Source organism: Phyllobates terribilis, unplaced genomic scaffold (genome assembly GCF_046119375.1).
Source record: "Phyllobates terribilis strain yellow unplaced genomic scaffold, ASM4611937v1 Scaffold_1__5_contigs__length_1240528914, whole genome shotgun sequence".
In the NCBI taxonomy this organism is placed as follows: Eukaryota; Metazoa; Chordata; class Amphibia; order Anura; family Dendrobatidae; genus Phyllobates; species Phyllobates terribilis.
Genome location: NW_027362761.1, coordinates 1,031,943,156 through 1,031,963,596, shown reverse-complemented (window position 1 = coordinate 1,031,963,596; position 20,441 = coordinate 1,031,943,156). Strand labels below are relative to the sequence as shown.

General features: G+C 44.5%; 1 protein-coding gene across 5 annotated transcripts in view; it reads left to right on the top strand.

The window, feature by feature from the left end:
- Window positions 1-3,172: 3,172 nt before the first annotated feature.
- Window positions 3,173-20,441, top strand: part of TMEM144 (transmembrane protein 144) — a 39,713-nt gene continuing 22,444 nt past the window's right edge. For 2 of the 5 annotated variants that reach the window (XM_073644813.1, XM_073644804.1), the window contains exons 1-5: window positions 3,178-3,365; window positions 4,699-4,871; window positions 7,535-7,657; window positions 9,717-9,816; window positions 16,017-16,097. In XM_073644813.1, the coding sequence (XP_073500914.1) occupies window positions 4,730-4,871; window positions 7,535-7,657; window positions 9,717-9,816; window positions 16,017-16,097 (446 nt within the window). In that variant the 5' untranslated portion in view covers window positions 3,178-3,365; window positions 4,699-4,729. Of the gene's footprint in view, window positions 3,366-4,698; window positions 4,872-7,534; window positions 7,658-9,716; window positions 9,817-16,016; window positions 16,098-20,441 lie in introns of all 5 variants that reach the window. The other 3 variants (XR_012247797.1, XM_073644790.1, XM_073644780.1) reach the window with 3 other exon arrangements.

Here is a 20,441-nt window from a genome sequence, read left to right as displayed (position 1 = left end):
ATGGCTCTCACAACCCCCCACAGTACGATGGCACCCGCAATCCCCTCCCCACCACCACACACACACGCAGTACAAAGGCTCCCACAGCCCCCTCCCCACACAGTTATAATGGCCTCAACAGACCACTAGAGTATGATGGCTTCTACAGCGCCCCATACAGTATGATTGCCCCCACAGCCCTCATAAACATATGATGTTTTCAGTTTCCCTTAAGTACTGACTGACAAAATAAAAAACTCTCATCTAGCCCTGCTGCACTGCTCTCCTCTATGAATTGTGTGCACTGAGGCTCTGCGCAGCAGGCATGATCCAGTGATGTCATTGCGCCAGCTGTGCTGATACTCACATACAGGCTAAATGGAGGAGCAGGAGAGATGCCATTCAGTCGGCATTTCTAAGGACGGAGATACCATTGGAGTCAAGACACTGGGAGGGTGGCGACAATGCCCAAAGAGGTCACATGGGAGGGTGGCGACAATGCCCAAAGAGGTCACATGGGAGGGTGGCGACAATGCCCAAAGAGGTCACATGGGAGGGTGGCGACAATGCCCAAAGAAGCCACATGGTCTGCTGCTAATAGTGGTACTCCACCGTAGCCTTCAAAACACACACAGAGGATCACCTCCCACAGTTCCATAATACACTGCTCAAAAAAATAAAGGAAACACTCAAATAACACATCCTAGATCTGAATGAATGAAATATTCTCATTGAATGCTTTGTGCTGTACAAAGTTGAATGTGCTGACAACAAAATCACACAAAAATCATCAATGGAAATCAAATTTATTAACCAATGGAGGCCTGGATTTGGAGTCACCCCCAAAATTAAAGTGGAAAAACACACTACAGGCTGACCCAACTTTGATGTAATGTCCTTAAAACAAGTCAAAATGAGGCTCAATATTGTGTGTGGCCTCCATGTGCCTGTATGACCTCCCTACAACGCCTGGGCATGCTCCTGATGAGGTTACGGATGGTCTCCTGTGGGATCTCCTCCCAGACCTGGACTAAAGCATAAGCCAACTCCTGGACAGTCTGTGGTGCAACGTGATGGTTGAAGCGAGACATGATGTCCCAGATGTGCTCAATCGGATTCAGATCTGGGGAACGGGCGGGCCAGTCCATAGCTTCAATGCCTTCATCTTGCCGGAACTGCTGACACACTCCAGCACATGAGGTCTGGCATTGTCCTGCATTAGGAGGAACCCAGGGCCAACCGCACCAGCATATGGTCTCACAAGGGGTCTGAGGATCTCATCTCGGTACCTTATGGCAGTCAGGCTACCTCTGGCGAGTACTTGGAGGGCTGTGCGGCCCTCCAAAGAAAAGCCACCCCACACCACACCATTACTGACCCACTGCCAAACCCCCATCTGTTAACGTCAGGCCCTCATACCACCCTCATGGAGTCGGTTTCTAACCGTTTGTGAAGACACATGCACATTTGAGGCCTGCTGGAGGTCATTTTGCAGGGCTCTGGCAGTACTCCTCCTGTTCCTCCTTGCACAAAGGAGGTAACGGTCCTGCTGCTGGGTTGTTGTCCTCCTATAGCTCCCTCCACATCTCCTGGTATCTGCTCCATGCTCTGGACACTGTGCTGACAGACACAGCTACCCTTCTTGCCACAGCTCGCACTGATGTGCCATCCTGGATGAGCTGCACTACCTGAGCAACTTTTGTGGGTTGTACTGTAGACACTGCTTCATGCTACTGTACCTCTAAGGGTGAGAGCAATAGCAAAATGAAAAAGTGACCAAAACAACAGCTAAAAAGGATGAGAACAGAGAAATGGTCTGTGGTCACCACCTGCAGAACCACTCCTTTATAGGGGGTGTCTTGCTAATTGCCGATCATTTCTACCAGTTGTCTGTTCCATTTGCACAACAGCAGGAGAAATTGATTCACAATCCGTGTTGCTTCATAACTGGACAGGTAGATTTCACAGAAGTGTTATTGACTTGGAGTTACATTGTGTTGTTTAAGTGCTCCCTCTATTTTTTTGAGCAGTGTATATTTTCAGTTCCAAAAAACTCAATTAGAAAAAATGCAGTTCTTGCATGTTTAAAGAATATTGCCCTTATTGCTTAAATTGTGACCCAAACGCAATAACATTTCTTCTTGTGAGTAATTTACACTGGTGGAAGCTGTATGTAGACAGAGATGAGATTAGTAAAGTAATAAATGCAGCGAATCCCCCTCTGCACAAGGACCGTTCCTTACCGCACACCTGCAATGCCCCTCCTGACCGCACACCAGCAATGCCCCTCCTGACCGCACACCAGCAATGCCCCTCCTGACCGCACACCAGCAATACTGCTTCTGACCGCACACCAGCAATTCCGCTCCTGACCGCACACCAGCAATGCCCCTCCTGACCGCACACCAGCAATACTGCTTCTGACCGCACACCAGCAATTCCGCTCCTGACCGCACACCAGCAATTCCGCTCCTGACCGCACACCTGCAATTCCGCTCCTGACCGCACACCTGCAATGCCCCTCCTGACCGCACACCAGCAATACCGCTTCTGACCGCACACCTGCAAAGCCCCTTCCTGACCACACACCAGCAATGCCCCTTAATGACTGCACACCAGCAATGCCCCTTCCTGACTGCACACCAGCAATTCCGCTCCTGACCGCACACCAGCAATTCCGCTCCTGACCGCACACCTGCAATTCCGCTCCTGACCGCACACCTGCAATGCCCCTCCTGACCGCACACCAGCAATACCGCTTCTGACCGCACACCTGCAAAGCCCCTTCCTGACCACACACCAGCAATGCCCCTTAATGACTGCACACCAGCAATGCCCCTTCCTGACTGCACACCTGCAATGCCGCTCCTGACCGCACACCAGCAATGCCCCTTCCTGACCGCACACCTCCAATGCCGCTCCTGACCGCACACCAGCACTGTCCCTCCTGACCACACACCAGCAATGCCCCTCCTGACCGTACACCAGGAATACCGCTCCTGACAGCACACCAGCAATGCCCCTTCCTGACGCACACCAGCACTGTCCCTCCTGACCGCACACGAGCAATGGCCCTACTGACCGCACACCAGCACTGCCCCTTCCTGACCGCACACCAGCAATGCCCCTTCCTGACAGCACACCAGAAATGCCCCTTCCTGACAGCACACCAGCACTGCCCCTTCCTGACCGCACACCAGAACAGCCGGGCTGCAGCTACAGACCACGCCCATCTGCTTTGCTTCTCGGCTGCGCGCTAGGAGGTGAGCAGACACAATACAGAACCGGACTTCTATGTCACGTGATCAGGAAGAAAGTCACCTGACCGGCTGCATGAGGAAACAAAGCCCAGTGCGCTGAGTCCGGGGGTGAGAGCCGCAGAGCCGGTGAGTTGCGCCTGTGTCTGGTCTCTCCGCAGCTCTGCACGGTGTCAGTAACTGTCTGCAGTGATGTTAGGTGCGGGCCAGTACAGCGCACCAGACAGTGAGCGACAAGCGCTCTATTATAAGGACAGACTGTAACACATCGTTATTATTTTACTACATGAATGTTCCCTGATCGGCTGTAACAAAACTACAACTCCCATCGTTCTTGGACATCTTGCAGTTATGCTTTTAAAACTGCTAACTTAATAAATTAAATGTGATTTTTTTTTAAGTTATATTTCCTTAAAGGGGTCGTCCTGTGAAAGCCATGATCCCATCCACAGTATAGGGTATAACTGTTGATTGGTGGTGGTGGGGCAGACCCCTGGGTGACGCACTGACCTGTTAGAATGGACTGTCAGGGTGCAAATTCACCGCCGCTCCATTCATTCCATATGGGGCTGCCGGGAAAAGCCGAGTGCGGGGCCTGACAGCCCCATAGTTAATAACAGGAGTGGCGGCTCATCATCTGCACTACTGCTCTGTCCAGTGGGGATAAAATTGCTCCCTTCTGTGGGTCTCAGACCCCCATCAGCCTATCAATAAATGATCTCGTATCCTGTGAATGTTAATAAGTATATGGGTCCGACCCGAGACCCCCACCACTTCAGAACTGATTCTTCTTCATTCGCTTTCTGCAATGTAGGGGCTGAGACCCCGATTACCGCAGTGTACCATGTATTGGTGTTCATGCACAAATCTCTGCTGCTATACTGCAGTGGTCCCTGACCTGTGGCGCTCCACCTCCCGTCAGTCCTGGACAGTCTGCAGCTAACGGCATGATGGGAATTGTAGTTTATAAACAGCTGAAGTTACGCATGCTGGGGATCACTGCTATAATGTTTGAGTCTGTTGTCCAGCAGTTCAGATCACAGAGCATTGCTAGGGGGAAGGCTAGGCTACTCCATCTCTCAGTGATGGATGCCACCTTATAACATGCATCACAGGCATCAATAAGATATATACCTGATGAGCTCTTCAATAACTATTCACAACATATATGTTCAACTGATGCCAATATATCAAATGGGTGATCCAAGGCCATCTGTCACCCATAGGCTATAGTAGCTGCTGAAAAGCTCATGATGGGTGATAAATAGATGCCATTAAGTCTATGGGTTACCGATGTGGCTGTACATGGTATATGCTAAATATAAGTAGAAAACAGGACATTTTAGGGTTGATATCTCTGTGTAACCATCGCCTACATGTGATGATGACGTTTGGCCGTGTAGCTTTTTTTTTTATGACTTTCTTTTGAAAGAGACGTTTTTTTTTCATTTTTATTTTGTAGATCAAGAGACAGATCCCATAGAAACTGAGTCATGGAGGACTGGCTGACGGACAGTAACCATACTGACAGCAGTAACAGCTCTCATTTAGCCCTCGGCTTCACATCCTCCGTCATATCGGTTGTTTTATTTGGGTCTAACTTTGTCCCTGTAAAGAAGTTTGACACTGGAGATGGTAAGAAATCCTGGTGTACACGTCACCATGGTTTGTGTATTTTTGGTGAATGTTGCTCATGTACTGACATATATGGATACTAATAGCTTGTACAAGGATGGTGCAATAGAGAATACATCCACTTATGGGCAGAGTGCAACGACTGCAGGGTATATGTATATATAATATCCATGCTCATGAAAATGATCTAGCGGAATTACAAACAGCACATCAATGTGGGCGGCTAGTGCAGAAGGAGCGGCCAGGCCACAGGTTGGTGAAGCCGGAGCAACTGAGCCAAACTCGCAGGTTAGTATAGCGGGGGGCCGCTCGCCGCCACACTGCAGAGTGCAGGGCACAGTGGAGTGAGTGTGGAGGCGATGGCATCCTTATCCTCCTGCTTGGTACCACCCACGTCACGCTGTATGTTCCTGTACAGTGCTTCGATGTGGGCACTGACTGAGTGTAGTAGGACCCAATCTCCGCTACACTGGTGAGTGGGTGATGCGGCATCGGTCTCCCTCCACACCCCCTACTCTGCTGGTGGTGCGGACCACAGTGTCCTGTACGGTATAAATAATTAGAAATCAGGTCCCAATGCCAATGTGTATAAATGCCTTAGCACTTTATGTGATCATTCAACCACATGGCGGCAATATTTTGGTTACAAACCGACACAGGACGCGCTAAAATATATACAGTGCCTACAAGTAGTATTCAACCCCCTGCAGATTTAGCTGGTTGACACATGCGGAATTAACTTGGGATTGTGACATTTGTACTGTAGATCAGCCTGGAAGTGGGAAATGCACTGCAGCAAATTTTGTTTTTGTGTTTTTTTTTTTTTTTTTTTTAAAAACGTTAAAAGTTAATTCAGAGTGTCATTTATTATTCAACCCCTCAAACCACAAGAATTCTGTTTGGTCCCCCTAAAGTTTTAAGAAGTAGTTCAGGCACCAAGAATAATGAGCTTCACATGTGTGGATTAAAGATCTCTTTTGCCAGCCTTTTCTGACTATTTAAGACCCTCCCCAAACTTGTGAAGAGCACTCAGACATGGTCAACATGGGAAAGACAAAGGAGCATTCCAAGGCCATCAGAGACAAGATCGTGGAGGGTCACAAGGCTGGCAAGGGGTACAAAACCCTTTCCAAGGAGTTGGGCCTACCTGTCTCCACTGTTGGGAGCATCATCCGTAAGTGGAAGGCTTATGGAACTACTGTTAGCCTTCCACGGCCTGGACAGCCTTTGAAAGTGTCCTCCCGTGCCGATGCCAGGCTTGTCCGAAGAGTCAAGGCTAACCCAAGGACAACAAGGAAGGAGCTCCGGGAAGATCTCATGGCAGTGGGGACATTGGTTTCAGTCAATACCATAAGTAACGTACTCCACCGCAATGGTCTCCGTTCCAGACGAGCCCGTAAGGTACCTTTACTTTCAAAGCGTCATGTCAAGGCTCGTCTACAGTTTGCTCATGATCACTTGGAGGACTGTGAGACAGACTGGTTCAAGGTTCTATGGTCTGATGAGACCAAGATCGAGAGCTTTGGTGCCAACCACACACGTGACGTTTGGAGACTGGATGACACTGCATACGACCCCAAGAATACCATCCCTACAGTCAAGCATGGTGGTGGCAGCATCATGCTGTGGGGTTGTTTCTCTGCCAAGGGGCCTGGCCATCTGGTCCGCATCCATGGGAAGATGGATAGCACGGCCTACCTGGCGATTTTGGCCAAGAACCTCCGCTCCTCCATCAAGGATCTTAAGATGGGTCGTAATTTCATCTTCCAACAAGACAACGACCCAAAGCACACAGCCCAGAAAACCAAGGCCTGGTTCAAGAGGGAAAAAGTCAAGGTGTTGGAGTGGCCTAGTCAGTCTCCTGACCTTAACCCAATTGAAAACTTGTGGAAGGAGCTCAAGAATAAAGTCCACATGAGACACCCAAAGAACCTAGATAACTTGGAGAAGATCTGCATGGAGGAGTGGGCCAAGATAACTCCACAGACCTGTGCCGGCCTGATCAGGTCTTATAAAAGACGATTATTAGCTGTAATTGCAAACAAGGGTTATTCCACAAAATATTAAACATAGGGGTTGAATAATAATTGACCCACACTTTTATGTTTAAAATTTAATAAAATTCAACTGAGCAACATAACTTTTTGATTTGTAAGATTTATGCTTCTGTTCATAAATCCTACTCTTGTTTGCAGTTTGAAGGCTCTAACTTATTTGCATCTTATCAAACCAGCTAAATCTGCAGGGGGTTGAATACTACTTGTAGGCACTGTATGTATCTGTGTCTGTACCCTTAGGCAAGTGTGTACGCTGGGAGAAGCTCCTGGCATATACTTTAATGTTTCCATAGCCCGTTGTTCACTTCACTAGAGGCCAGCAGAGCTGTCTTTTCACCTGTATATGGCTGGTATGCACTTTCCTGTACGGAGGGCCATCATAAGAAATGTATAACTTGCTGTACAGGTTTTATTTCTATGGAGCCCTGTTATGCCATTTCAGCCATCCAGAAGGGGGTCATTTTCAATCATATACCTGAGGAGTATAGTGGTTAGGAACGCAATGTGCACTTAGCTTAAATTGTGTGGAAATCTTATAAAAGCATGAGAATCTTGAAGATGATGGCTTTCATTTCCTGCCACTGATTTGATGCTTTCTGTCTTTAGGCATGTTCTTCCAGTGGATTCTCTGCGCGTCAATATGGATAGTGGCTTTAGTGGTGAATTTAATTCTTCGTTGTCCCAGGTTCTGGCCTCTCGCTATGGTTGGAGGCTGTGTTTGGGCTACAGGTAAAAAAAAAAAAAAGCACATTTAGTTTTTATTCCGTTTTTGCCACTTTTTGGCCCAAACAATGGTCGCCTGCCACCTTTCACAGTGTTTTACGTATGTGTCTTCAGAGTCTTACTTTATTAAAGGGAAACTGTCACCAAGTTTTTGCTATGTAATCTGAGAGCAGAATGATGTAGAGGCTGAGACCCCGATTACCACAGTGTACCATGTATTGGTCTTCATGCTGTTTTCTCTGCTGCAGATCTCCCAGTTCTATGAATGCTGAGCTCTGTATAACCCCTCCCACACCACTGATTGGCAGTTTTCTGTGTACACTGTGCATAGGCAGAAAGCTGCCAATCAGTGGAGGTGGCAGGGTTATACAGAGCAGGAGGACTACATGTCACGAGACACTTAGTCCTGTACATTTCCTGCTGATAAAACACTAGACTGTATGTTTCTGTTTCAATAAAATCAGTAAGTCACACATTGCTGGAATCAGACTCTCTGCCTCTCCATCAATCTGTTATCAGATTACATAGCAAAACCTGCTGACAGATTCCCTCTAAATGTGCCTTTAGAGCATGCCTTACATTTTCTTCATGAGAGCACAGAAAAAAACATGTCGTCACCACCTTGCACACCAGAAAGCTTTTTGTACGTTAGCCTATTGTTCGACCAATTGTTCTGACTAAAGTACAACAATAGCGCAACGTTCCATAATGTGTCTCAAGGATACAAGCCAAAATCACTTCTGTCTGTGTCGTCACAGTGGAGTGAAGCAGATCATCACTCAGCTGTGGAGTGGCAGTACGCTGCTGTCCACCCGCCTGGCTGGAGAGCCCTGTATAAGTGATTAGTGCATCTACAGGATCATTTATCACTTAAAGGGAATATATCATCAGAAAATAAACTATTGTTTACATTTTTATTTTTATGTTAAATGTATTTTTAAAAATAATTGGCTTTTTTTTTTTATATTACAATCTGTATTGATAAAAAAAGATCTTGTGATTTTCTCACTGGTCTCAGAGGCTAGTTTAGAGCATGATGGACGCACCACTTCTATATGATGCCTTATCAGTGTTTAATTGAAATGCTAAACTGTCGTGTGTCTCATGAATGTTTGGTATGTGACCGGCTTTTCATTAGTATGTTGAATGTGTAGAATCTTCCCATATAGTTTTGTGGGTTTTTTTGCGTCTTGCTGGAACTGGCTTTTAATCAGCTGCTGAATTATTAAGAATGGCCTTTATCAAACAAATAATACATACAGAAGAGATTGTCAGGTCATTGTGTGATGCACTTAGAAGGTGCTGGGCGGACTGACTGATGTAATAGTTTAGGCGGCACTAATTGCTATTCGAGAGCGTGGTGCACTACAAGTAACCTTGGGACTAACCTCTGCCCCACACCTTCATGGATGATGGGTGTGTGAGTGACTGTTCATCAGGATGTTGCTTCTGTGCCATTACCCTCATCTACATAGTATTATGGCTATTTTAGGGTCCTGCTAGGCCTGCCTTTGTTTAATGAGTTTCTAAGCTGTAGATGGATAATAAATGTTAGGTCCCGAGGGGGCACCATCACTGGCCATTACTGACTTTCACATGGTTCAGGATCTAGCCAGAGAGCACGTAGTAAACTAAAGGGTAAAGAGAAAGGCGAAGTCAGGTCATAATCCAAGGTCAAAATACCAGGAAGATAACGGATCAGAGCAAAGGGGCTAGGCAAATGGATGGTCAGAACGAGGTCCAAGGTCATGCAGCAATAGATAAACAAGCAGAGCACAGGAATACAAGGCAAAACACCGAGCAAATGCTACGTCTGGCAGAGAACTGGGACTGATAGCTCAGCAAAGTAGCTGGGTAATCACTTGGAACAGGAAACAACTGAAGGAAGGTCTGCACTTCCCAGTCTCAGATTGGACAGCTGAGCTGTCAATCAAAATACCAACAGCTCAGGGTACCCCTGCACTAGATTGAATGACTGAGCTTAAGAGAGAGGGCTATTTGTTGTGGAAAACACATCTAACATCAGATATTTGTGCCGCTGTGTAATGTTGTTTTTTCTTTCCAGGTAATATAACAGTCGTTCCAATTGTAAAGACAATAGGACTTGGATTAGGACTTCTTCTTTGGGCTTCTACAAACCTTCTTACTGGCTGGGCGAGTTCAAGGTACTGACAATGTATATATTTACAATCTTGGTGCACATTTTTGGAGCAAAGTAAGCTGAAGAATATGTGATGTTATCTCAGAGTGGATAATTTAAAGATGCGCTACATTTATCAAAGCGCATAACTATGATAAATCTGGCGCATTTTAACACTGTCTGGTCTAAGTCTGCACTAGCTAAGACAATCTGCCTTGTTGAAAAGTTTGGGGCAGACTGACAAATTCTGTATAATACAGAGCAGAAATTCAGACTAGACAATCTTAAAATGTTGCAAATCTGTCACAGTGACCCATGCTGGCTGCTAATCCGGTGCATTTTTTAGACTGTCTAGTAATTATACCAGTTATTCTTTGGTTTAGGTTAAGACAATTTTTAACTAGAAAACTGGAGCAGATCTTTATCCATACTACATTTTTTAGGCACTCTGTCTTTAGTAGTGTCTGGTGGGGTGTAAAAAGTATCTAAACCCCTTAGCAAATATGTCACATGGCATGTACACTAGAAAGGGTTAAAATCTTGGTTCAGAATGCTCATAAATTTCCCCCTAAAATGTCCTCTTATGAACACTGTATTACATATATAATCTATATAGAATTCATATACATTAATAGATGACAGCATTAACCCCTTAAAGAGGTTGTCCGGTCACAGTGTATTGATAACCTATCCTGTTGTTTTGAATAGGAGCTGTGCTGCAAAGGTCGGCAGCGGCCGCTACCCATTGAACGGAGCTGTAAAGTACAACTCTATTCTGAATGTTTACATCCGGGGGCCGTCTCACCAAATGACTGATGACCAAAAGAACAATTCATAATTAGTATCCGTGCGTTCAAAATGACCCACACTCTACAACTTTTAACATTTTTTATTTTTTTATGTAAAGAGCATAAAAAAGAATACTTACACGGGTATTCCCATCTCCAAGATCCTTTCCCAATATGTAGTAGGTGTAATAATATTCACTAATCACAAATACTTCCAATTAGAAATGTAGTATAGTTTTTCTGATTTGCTATGTCTTTCCTCATGTGCAGGCATTACAGGACCTTGGGTATCCATGGTTACGACCACTAGCAACTAGCTGTCACTTTATCAGTGGTCGTAACCATGGATAGCTAAGGTCCTGCAATGCTTGCACTTGAGGAAAGAGACATAGTGAATCAGAAAAACTATACTACATTTCTAATTGTAAAGCAAAGTTGCATAATAAATATAGGGTACTTAGTGAACTATTTTTGATCAAAAAAAGTATACAAGCCGTCTCACCAGCGGCAAGGTGACCCTAAATTGGGACGGTACCTATACTGCCTATATTAAAAACCTTTCTGTATATCAAAGTTGAAGTAATGCATATAAAAGGGTAGACAAATAGGACCGGGTCCCAACTCCAGACCACCTAGGCCCGTGGTAAGCTACATATATACCAATCAGCTCAACAAAGGGTACCGTCCCAATTTAGGGTCACCTTGCCGCTGGTGGGACGGCTTGTATACTTTTTTTGATCAAAAATAGTTCACTAAGTACCCTATATTTATTATGCAACTTTGCTTTACATTTATATATAATGATGGTAGGGTATGAGATATATTTTTGTCTTTTGTAGGTTTTGCTTCTTTTTGCTAGTGTGAACATGCTCCTATTTCTTGCATGTCTACCATCTTAGACCTCAGTTCACATTGCTTGGTTTTTTGTCTTGTTTGCATTCTGTGCAATTTAAGGGTGTGGCATCCCCTTTGTTGAGCTGATTGGTATATATGTAGCTTACCACGGGCCTAGGTGGTCTGGAGTTGGGACCCGGTCCTATTTGTCTACCCTTTTATATGCATTACTTCAACTTTGATATACAGTAAGGTTTTTAATATAGGCAGTATAGGTACCGTCCCAATTTAGGGTCACCTTGCCGCTGGTGGGACGGCTTGTATACTTTTTTTGATCAAAAATAGTTCACTAAGTACCCTATATTTATTATGCAACTTTGCTTTACATTTATATATAATGATGGTAGGGTATGAGATATATTTTTGTCTTTTGTAGGTTTTGCTTCTTTTTGCTAGTTTGAACATGCTCCTATTTCTTGCATGTCTACCATCTTAGACCTCAGTTCACATTGCTTGGTTACATTTCTAATTGGAAGTATTTGTGATTAGTGAATATTATTACACCTACTACATATTGGGAAAGGATCTTGGAGATGGGAATACCCGTGTAAGTATTCTTTTTTATGCTCTTTACATAAAAAAATAAAAAATGTTAAAAGTTGTAGAGTGTGGGTCATTTTGAACGCACGGATACTAATTATGAATTGTTCTTTTGGTCATCAGTCATTTGGTGAGACGGCCCCCGGATGTAAACATTCAGAATAGAGTTGTACTTTACAGCTCCGTTCAATGGGTAGCGGCCGCTGCCGACCTTTGCAGCACAGCTCCTATTCAAAACAACAGGATAGGTCATCAATGCACTGTGACCGGACAACCTCTTTAAGGGGTTAATGCTGAACTATATTACATCTCTAATTGATGATATTTGCTAATATTATTATTACACCTGCTACATATTGGGACAGGATCTTGTATATAGGAATACCCATTTAAATGCATGCAATTGTTGCATTAACGTTTCATTAAAATGATGTGATGGGGACTTGATTTTGTGGCACCTATTACTATATACAATGGGTACGGAAAGTATTCAGACCCCTTCAAATTTTTCACTCTTTGTTTCATTGCAGCCATTTGGTAAATTCTAAAAAGTTCATTTTTTTCTCATTAATGTACACTCTGCACCCCATCTTGACTGAAAAAAACCAGAAATGTAGAAATTTTCACAAATTTATTAAAAAAGAAAAACTGAAATATCACATGGTCATAAGTATTCAGACTCTTTGCTCAGACACTCATGTTTAAGTCACATGCTGTCCATTTCCTTGTGATCCTCCTTGGATGGTTCTGCTCCTTCATTGGAGTTCAGCTGTGTTTAATTAAACTGATAGGACTTTATTTGGAAAGGCACACACCTGTCTATATAAGACCTCACAGCTCACAGTGCATGTCAGACCAAATGAGAATCATGAGCTCAAAGGAACTGCCCAAGGAGCTCAGAGACAGAATTGTGGCAAGGCACAGATCTGGCCAAGGTTACAAAAGAATTTCTGCAGTACTCAAGGCTCCTAAGAGCACAGTGGCCTCCATAATCCTTAAATGGAAGAAGTTTGGGATCACCAGAAGTCTTCCTAGACCTGGCTGTCCAGCCAAACTGAGCAATCGTGTGAGAAGAGCCTTGGTGAGAGAGGTAAAAAAGAACCCCAAGATTACTGTGGCTGACCTCCAGAGATGCAGTAGGGAGATGGGAGAAAGTTCCAAAAAGTCAACTATCACTGCAGCCCTCCACCAGTCGGGCCTTTATGGCAGAGTGGCCCGACAGAAGCGCAAGACATATGAAAGCCCGCATAGAGTTTGCTCAAAAAAATATGAAGGACTCCCAGACTATAAGAAATAAGATTCTCTGGTCTGATGAGATGAAGATAGAACTTTTTGGTGATAATTCTAAGCAGTATGTGTGGAGAAAACCAGACCCTGCTCATCACCTGCCCAATACAATCCCAACAGTGAAACATGGTGGTGGCAGCAGCATGTTATGGGGGTGTTTTTCAGCTGCAGGGACAGGACGACTGGTTGCAATTGAAGGAAACATGAATGCGGCCAAGTACAGAGATATCCTGGATAAAAACTTCTTCCAGAGTGCTCTGGACCTCAGACTTGGCCAAAGGTTCACCTTCCAACAAGACTATGACCCTAAGCACACAGCTAAAATAACAAAGGCGTGGCTTCAGAACAACTCTGTGACCATTCTTGACTGGCCCAGCCAGAGCCCTGACCTAAACCCAATTGAACATCTCTGGAGAGACCTGAAAATGGCTGTCCACCAACATTCACCATCCAACCTGATGGAACTGGAGAGGATCTGCAAGGAAGAATGGCAGAGGATCCCCAAATCCAGGTGTGAAAAACTTGTTGCATCATTCATAAGAAGACTCATGGCTGTACTAGGTCAAAAGGGTGCTTCTACTCAATACTGAGCAAAGGGTCTGAATACTTATGACCATGTGATATTTTCAGTTTTTTGACTTTTTAGAATTTACCAAATGGCTGCAATGAAACAAAGAGTGAAAAATTTAAAGGGGTCTGAATACTTTCCGTACCCACTGTAAGTATGACAGGTTCTCCTCCTGCTTTTGTTAGTTCAGCTTTCCTCACAGACTGCACTGCTTTCCAGTCCATACAATGGCTGCTCGTGGATGAGCATGTGACCAGTCCTGTCCATTAGCCTCCTCCAATAGAAAAGCAGTTTTTCATGTGAGGTTTTCAGTTGGAGGAGGCTGATGGACAGGTCTGGTCATATGCTCCTCCAAGAGCAGCCATTGTATGGACAGAAGAGCGGTGCAGTCTGGGAGGAACAAGAGCAGGAGGAGAACCTGTCATATCTATATAATATTAAGTGCCATAAATCATGTCCTCAACACATCTGATAAAATAAATATAATGTGGCTGACCCCGTTACCTCATTCTGCATAGACAATGTAATACTGCGGCTACAGGAGGCAAACCGCACAAAATTTTTATTGAAACCAATTGCTAAAATGATTTTTACCCCCTGTTACATTAATTTAAGTTAGAAACAAAGATTGTCCCTAAAGGTGGACCTCCCCTTTAAACAATAATAAATGTCAAAATTGCTGTTTATGTGCATTCTGCCTCCAGAATAAAAAGTAATCAAAAAGTCATGTTCCCAAAATGTTACCTATGGAAAATGTGTCGACCCACAAAAAACAAGCCATTTCAGCAAAAAAATATAAAAGGCTATAGCTCTTAGAAGGTAGTGATACAAAAAAAAACAAAGGATTTTTCTTAAAGTTCCTGTATTATGCAAAAAAAGTTAAATAAAGAAAACTATATAAAATAGATATTACTGTAATAATTCCATGGCCGCAAAATAAGGATATCATGTTTTGGGGGTTTTTTTTTGCTTCCAGGTAAACATCACAATATTTAAAGAAGCACTCCTCCCGTCAGCGATTTTATCCCCTTAATATATCATCATATTATACAGCACTGTGTAGTTACAATTGCTCATTCTGTCTTTCTGCCCAGCTAATTCTTCTCTTTTCTCTGCTCTATGTAGAAACTGGAAGTATTTTTCCCTGCAGAAATCATTCCCTTATTCAACTCCTGACTCTGCTGCTCCCTCCTCCCCCCTGCCATTGACTTTTGCAGTGACTCATGACTCATGCTGGGAAAATTGACCTCCTGTTTCTACATAGAGCTTTGAAGGATTCAGCTAGTCTGTTTTTAATCACGTGATCTCATAGACCTAATGGAAAAGAGAAGAATTAGCTGGGTAGAAAGGCAAAATGAGCAATTGTAAGTACACAGTGCTATATAATATGATGGCTGCAATATATTAAGAGGATAAAAACTTTGATGGGAGGAGGAGGAGGAGGATGAGGGCTTCTTTAAATGTAAAAGAACAAATTGTGTCATTAAAGGGAACCTGTCACTATGAAAATGCATTCTAATCTATTGGCACCATGTTATAGAGCAGTAAAAGCTGATCAGACTGAATGTAAGTTTGAGAGAAAAGATTCAGTATAACCTGTGTTTTCATCATTCACACCTCTGATCTTTCTGGGATTTTGGGTCCAGTGGACAGTCCTGACAGCTGTCTCTATATGCACACTTATACAGAGACAGCTGTCAGTCACTGATCGGACCGCGACTGGACCCAAAATCCCAGAAAGATCAGAGGTGTGAATGATGAAAACACAGGTTATACTGAATCTTTTCTCTCAAACTTGTATCAATGAACTCCGCTCCCGCTGCTTTATAACATGGTGCATGCAGATTGGACGGCATTTTCATGGTGACGGGTTCTCTTTAAGGCCATAATAGCCCGGTCTGTCCCACTCCTGATGGAAACATTGGAGACAATAAGCTTGTACTCGCATCTGTAACAACTTGGCCGTTCTCCTGAGATGCAGTCGGACAGGTGATTTGATGCCATAAAACCGTATGTAGCCCAGTGTGCAGACCATAATTCCCAGGATGCACGTCTCCAGAGACATTGACACTGGGCCAGTAAGGAACTACTTCATGCTGCTGGAGCATTAGGATGCCGGGTGCAGATTACAAGACTTTGTATTCACAGGTTTGGACTGTTTGGAATAAATCCGGAAGAGGTGGAAAGGCCGTATTTGAATTATGCAGGAGCCGGTCTCTCAGCATTAAGGTATTTTCTGTTATTTTTGGTGATTATAGTGGTGATTTATTTAAGTGTATATACAATGTGACTGTGATGCACTCGGGGTATTGGTAAGTAAAAATGTCACAATAGCCATTAGGTTAGTGTGAATATTTCCCATGAATATCATTTTATTCATTTCTATTATATAGTTTTTACCATTCAGTGCATTGTTTAATATACACTGCTCAAAAAAATAAAGAGAACACTGAAATAACACATCCTAGATCTGAATGAATGAAATATTCTCATTGAATACTTTGTTCTGTACAAAGTTGAATGTGCTGACAACAAAATCACACAAAAATCATCAATGGAAATCAAATTTATTAACCAATGGAGGCCTGGATTTGGAGTCTCCCCCAAAAGTCAAGTGGAAAAACACACTACAGTCTGATCCAACTCTGATGTAATGTCCTTAAAACAAGTCAAAATGAGGCTCAGTATTGTGTGTTGCCTCCACGTGCCTGAATGACCTCCCTACAACGCCTTGGCATGCTCCTGATGAGGTTGCGGATGGTCTCCTGTGGGATCTCCTCCCAGACCTGGACTAAAGCATCCGCCAACTCCTGGACAGTCTGTGGTGCAACGTGACGTTGGTGGATGGAGCGAGACATGATGTCCCACATGTGCTCAATCGGATTCAGGTCTGGGGAACGGGCGGGCCAGTCCATAGCTTCAATGCCTTCATCTTGCCGGAACTCCTGACACACTGCAGCCACATAAGGTCTGGCATTGTCCTGTATTGGTGGAGACAATACGGCGCCGGACTACTGGCAGCCCATTGCAGCAGCAGAAGCTTCTACTTTATTTCAGTTACAGTTTTGTTACAGTTATTTTATTTTATTATTTTATTACCTTCTCTGGATTGCAACGTTCCTGTATACTTGTCTATTGGGGATGGAAGATGCAACACTTCCCACACTATCAACTGCTGCTGGGCACACAGCACGAGATCTGCACCTGGATCTTCCTCTACCACTTACAAGTCTCCTGCAGGTACAGACACTCTGGGGCACGCAATACGGACCATCTCAGCTAATGCTACTGAAGGATGCATGCTGCTACCCACAGCCTGTGACAGGGATACAGCCATATGTGAGCGGTGGAGGTCACTGCATACGATTTGCCATGGAGAGGACTGGTGTGACGGGTGGAAACAATGACGGGATGGTGGACCCTAGGTCTGTTGCTAAACGAGCAGTGTATTCTAGGGATCGTCTTCTGGAACTGCGCAGGATAAAGTCTTCTCCAGCAGTGGCAATACTGAATGTTCCACGGGAAATAAGGAGACCTTTCAGAGGCTGCAGAGCAGGCAAGAAGATCAAGTCCTGGAGGAGAAGGTTTAAACCAGTGGTCCCATCCATTATCATGGGTAACGTACGATCGCTGGGAAATAAGTCGGATGAACTGCTGGCTCTGAGTAAGACCCAGAAGGAGTTTAGGGAATGCAGTCTCATGTGCTTTACAGAAACCTGGCTGCATGAGGAGGTCCCAGATTCATGTGTCTCGGTACCAGGGTTTCAAATGGTTCGGGCTGATAGAGAGAGAGTTAGATGCGGCAAGAAAAAAGGTGGAGGAGTGATACTCTACATTAACAACAGATGGTGCAATCAGGGGCATGTAACTGTTAAGGAGAAACATTGCTGTCCAAATATTGAACTGTTAGCAGTGGGCCTCAGGCCTTACTATCTGCCTAGAGAATTCACTCTTGTTATTGTAGTTGTGATGTATATACCACCATGTGCGAACCCAGAGGCTGCTGGGGATGTGTTGTCAGGGGTGATGGCCCGGCTTCAGACTAAACACCCAAACTCTCTAACTGTAATTTCTGGGGATTTCAATCGAGTAAAGATCTCATCTGCAATACCAAAGTTCTATCAATATGTCAAATGTCCTACACGGGACAACAACACACTGGATCTCCTCTTTGCTAATGTTAAGAATGCTTATTCATCGGCTGCATTACCCCCCCTGGGGAAATCTGACCACAACCTCATACTATTGTCTCCTGCTTACCAACCAGACGTCCGCAAACAACCAGTGACAATTAAAAAGATAAGGAAGTGGTGTCCAGCAGCAGAGGAGGCGTTACAAGACTGCTTTGATTGTACAGACTGGGAGGAGTTGTGTACCATGAAAGAGAATTGTGATGTTAATGAGATTACTGGCAGAGTTACTGATTACATCAACTTCTGTATGGACATTGTAGTACCTGTTCAAGAGATTCGGTGTTATGCAAACAATAAGCCATGGATTACAAAAGAGTTGAAACATTTACTAAACATGAAAAAACTGGCTTTTAAAAGGAAGGACAAGGAGGCATTGAAAATTATACAGCGAGACCTAAAGGGGAAAATTAAGATTGCTCGTGAGGCATTCAGAGTTAAATTAGAAAATCAATTTGCACAAAAAAGCTCCAGAGAGGTGTGGGCTGGAATGAAGCTAGTGACTGGGTTTAAGGCAAGGTCGGAGCAGGGGGGTGGTGGACTTAGAATGGCTAATGAAATGAATGAGTTCTTCAATAGATTCAGCAATAAAGGTGCGGTAGCAGCAGGGAAGGGGGAGGAGGCCGGGGAACAACTAGCTAAATTAACAGGGGGTGAAATAGATCATTTCTCGGTCTCCAAAAATGATGTGAGGGACCAGTTTAGTAAGCTGGCCATTGGCAAAGCAGCAGAGCCTGACGGTCTCAGTCCACGTGTCCTCAGAGTGTGTGCAAATGAGTTGTGTACTGTCTTCCAGCATCTCTTTAACCAGAGCTTACAATCAAAGAGAGTACCAGTGCTATGGAAGACTTCCTGCCTGGTGCCGGTTCCCAAGACTACCTTCCCGGCTTCCCCGGGGGACTATAGACCGGTGGCCTTAACATCGCATGCGATGAAGTCCTTGGAGAGAATAGTACTTGCTCACTTGTGTCCGAGGGTGATGGCGCATACTGATGCTCTTCAGTTTGCGTACCGGCAGGGACTGGGGGTGGACGATGCTATAGCGTCTCTGCTACAAACAGTACATTCCTTTTTGGACAATGATGGAACCACAGTGCGTGCTTTGTTCTTTGATTTCTCTAGTGCGTTCAACACATTACAGCCACTCTTACTGCGTGGAAAGTTGATTAAAATGGCGGTGGATGAGGGACTTGTGAATTGGATAATTGACTACCTGTCGGATAGGCCACAGTTTGTTAGGTGGGGGACGGCTACATCAGATAGTGTACTGAGCAGTGTCGGAGCCCCGCAGGGAACAGTGCTGTCGCCATTCCTCTTTACATTGTACACAGCTGACTTTCAGTATAAATCAGACCGTTGTCACCTCCAGAAGTACTCGGATGACTCTGTGATAGTTGGCGGTATTGGGAAGGACCAGGATGAAGAGGAATATAGAAGGGTGGTTGCGGACTTTGTAGTATGGTGCCAGGCTAACCATCTAGAACTAAATGTTAAGAAAACCAGGGAGTTGGTGATGAGCTATGGAAGGTGCAAGAAGGTATGCCTACCTGTTACCATTGACGGTCAGGATGTGGAGATGGTGGACAGTTTCAAATATTTGGGGGTTTACCTGGATAGCAAGCTAGACTGGAAGTGCCACATGGAGAAGGTCTACAAGAAGGGGATGAGTAGATTGTACTTCCTAAGGAAGTTAAGGTCTTTTAATGTGTGTGGCAAAATGCTTGAGGTGTTCTACCAATCCATTGTGGCTAGTGCCACCTTTGCGGCAATAATTTGCTGGGGTAACAGTGTGCGTGTTGCTGACGCCAACAAGCTCAACAAACTTATAAAGAAGGCTAGCGCGACGGTGGGCCTACAGCTTGGGACTTTTGAAGAGGTGGTAGAGGATAGGATTAAGAAGAAGTGCAGAGCTATAATGGGCAACAACACACACCCGCTTTATGAACTGTTTGCGAAACAGAAGAGCACATTCAGCAATCGCCTAATACAACTAAGGTGTAAAAAGGAAAAATACAGGAGATCGTTTGTTCCAACAGCTATGGGGGTGTTTAACAAATGTCTGAAAAGCAATGTCTAAAGCATTCCAAATGTTATGTTATCATATGTGTCATGTTCGAGATCTGTGTTCTGCTGCTGTGATACCGCAATTTCCTCCGGGATAAATAAAGTATATCTTATCTTATCTTATCTTATCTTATTAGGAGGAACCCAGGGCCAAGCACACCAGCATATGGTCACACAAGTGGTCTGAGGATCTCATCTCGGTACCTAATGGCAGTCAGGCCACCTCTGGCAAGCACATGGAGGGCTGTGCGGCCCTCCAAAGAAATGCCACCCCACACCATTACTGACCCACTGCCAAACCGGTCATTCTGAAGGATGT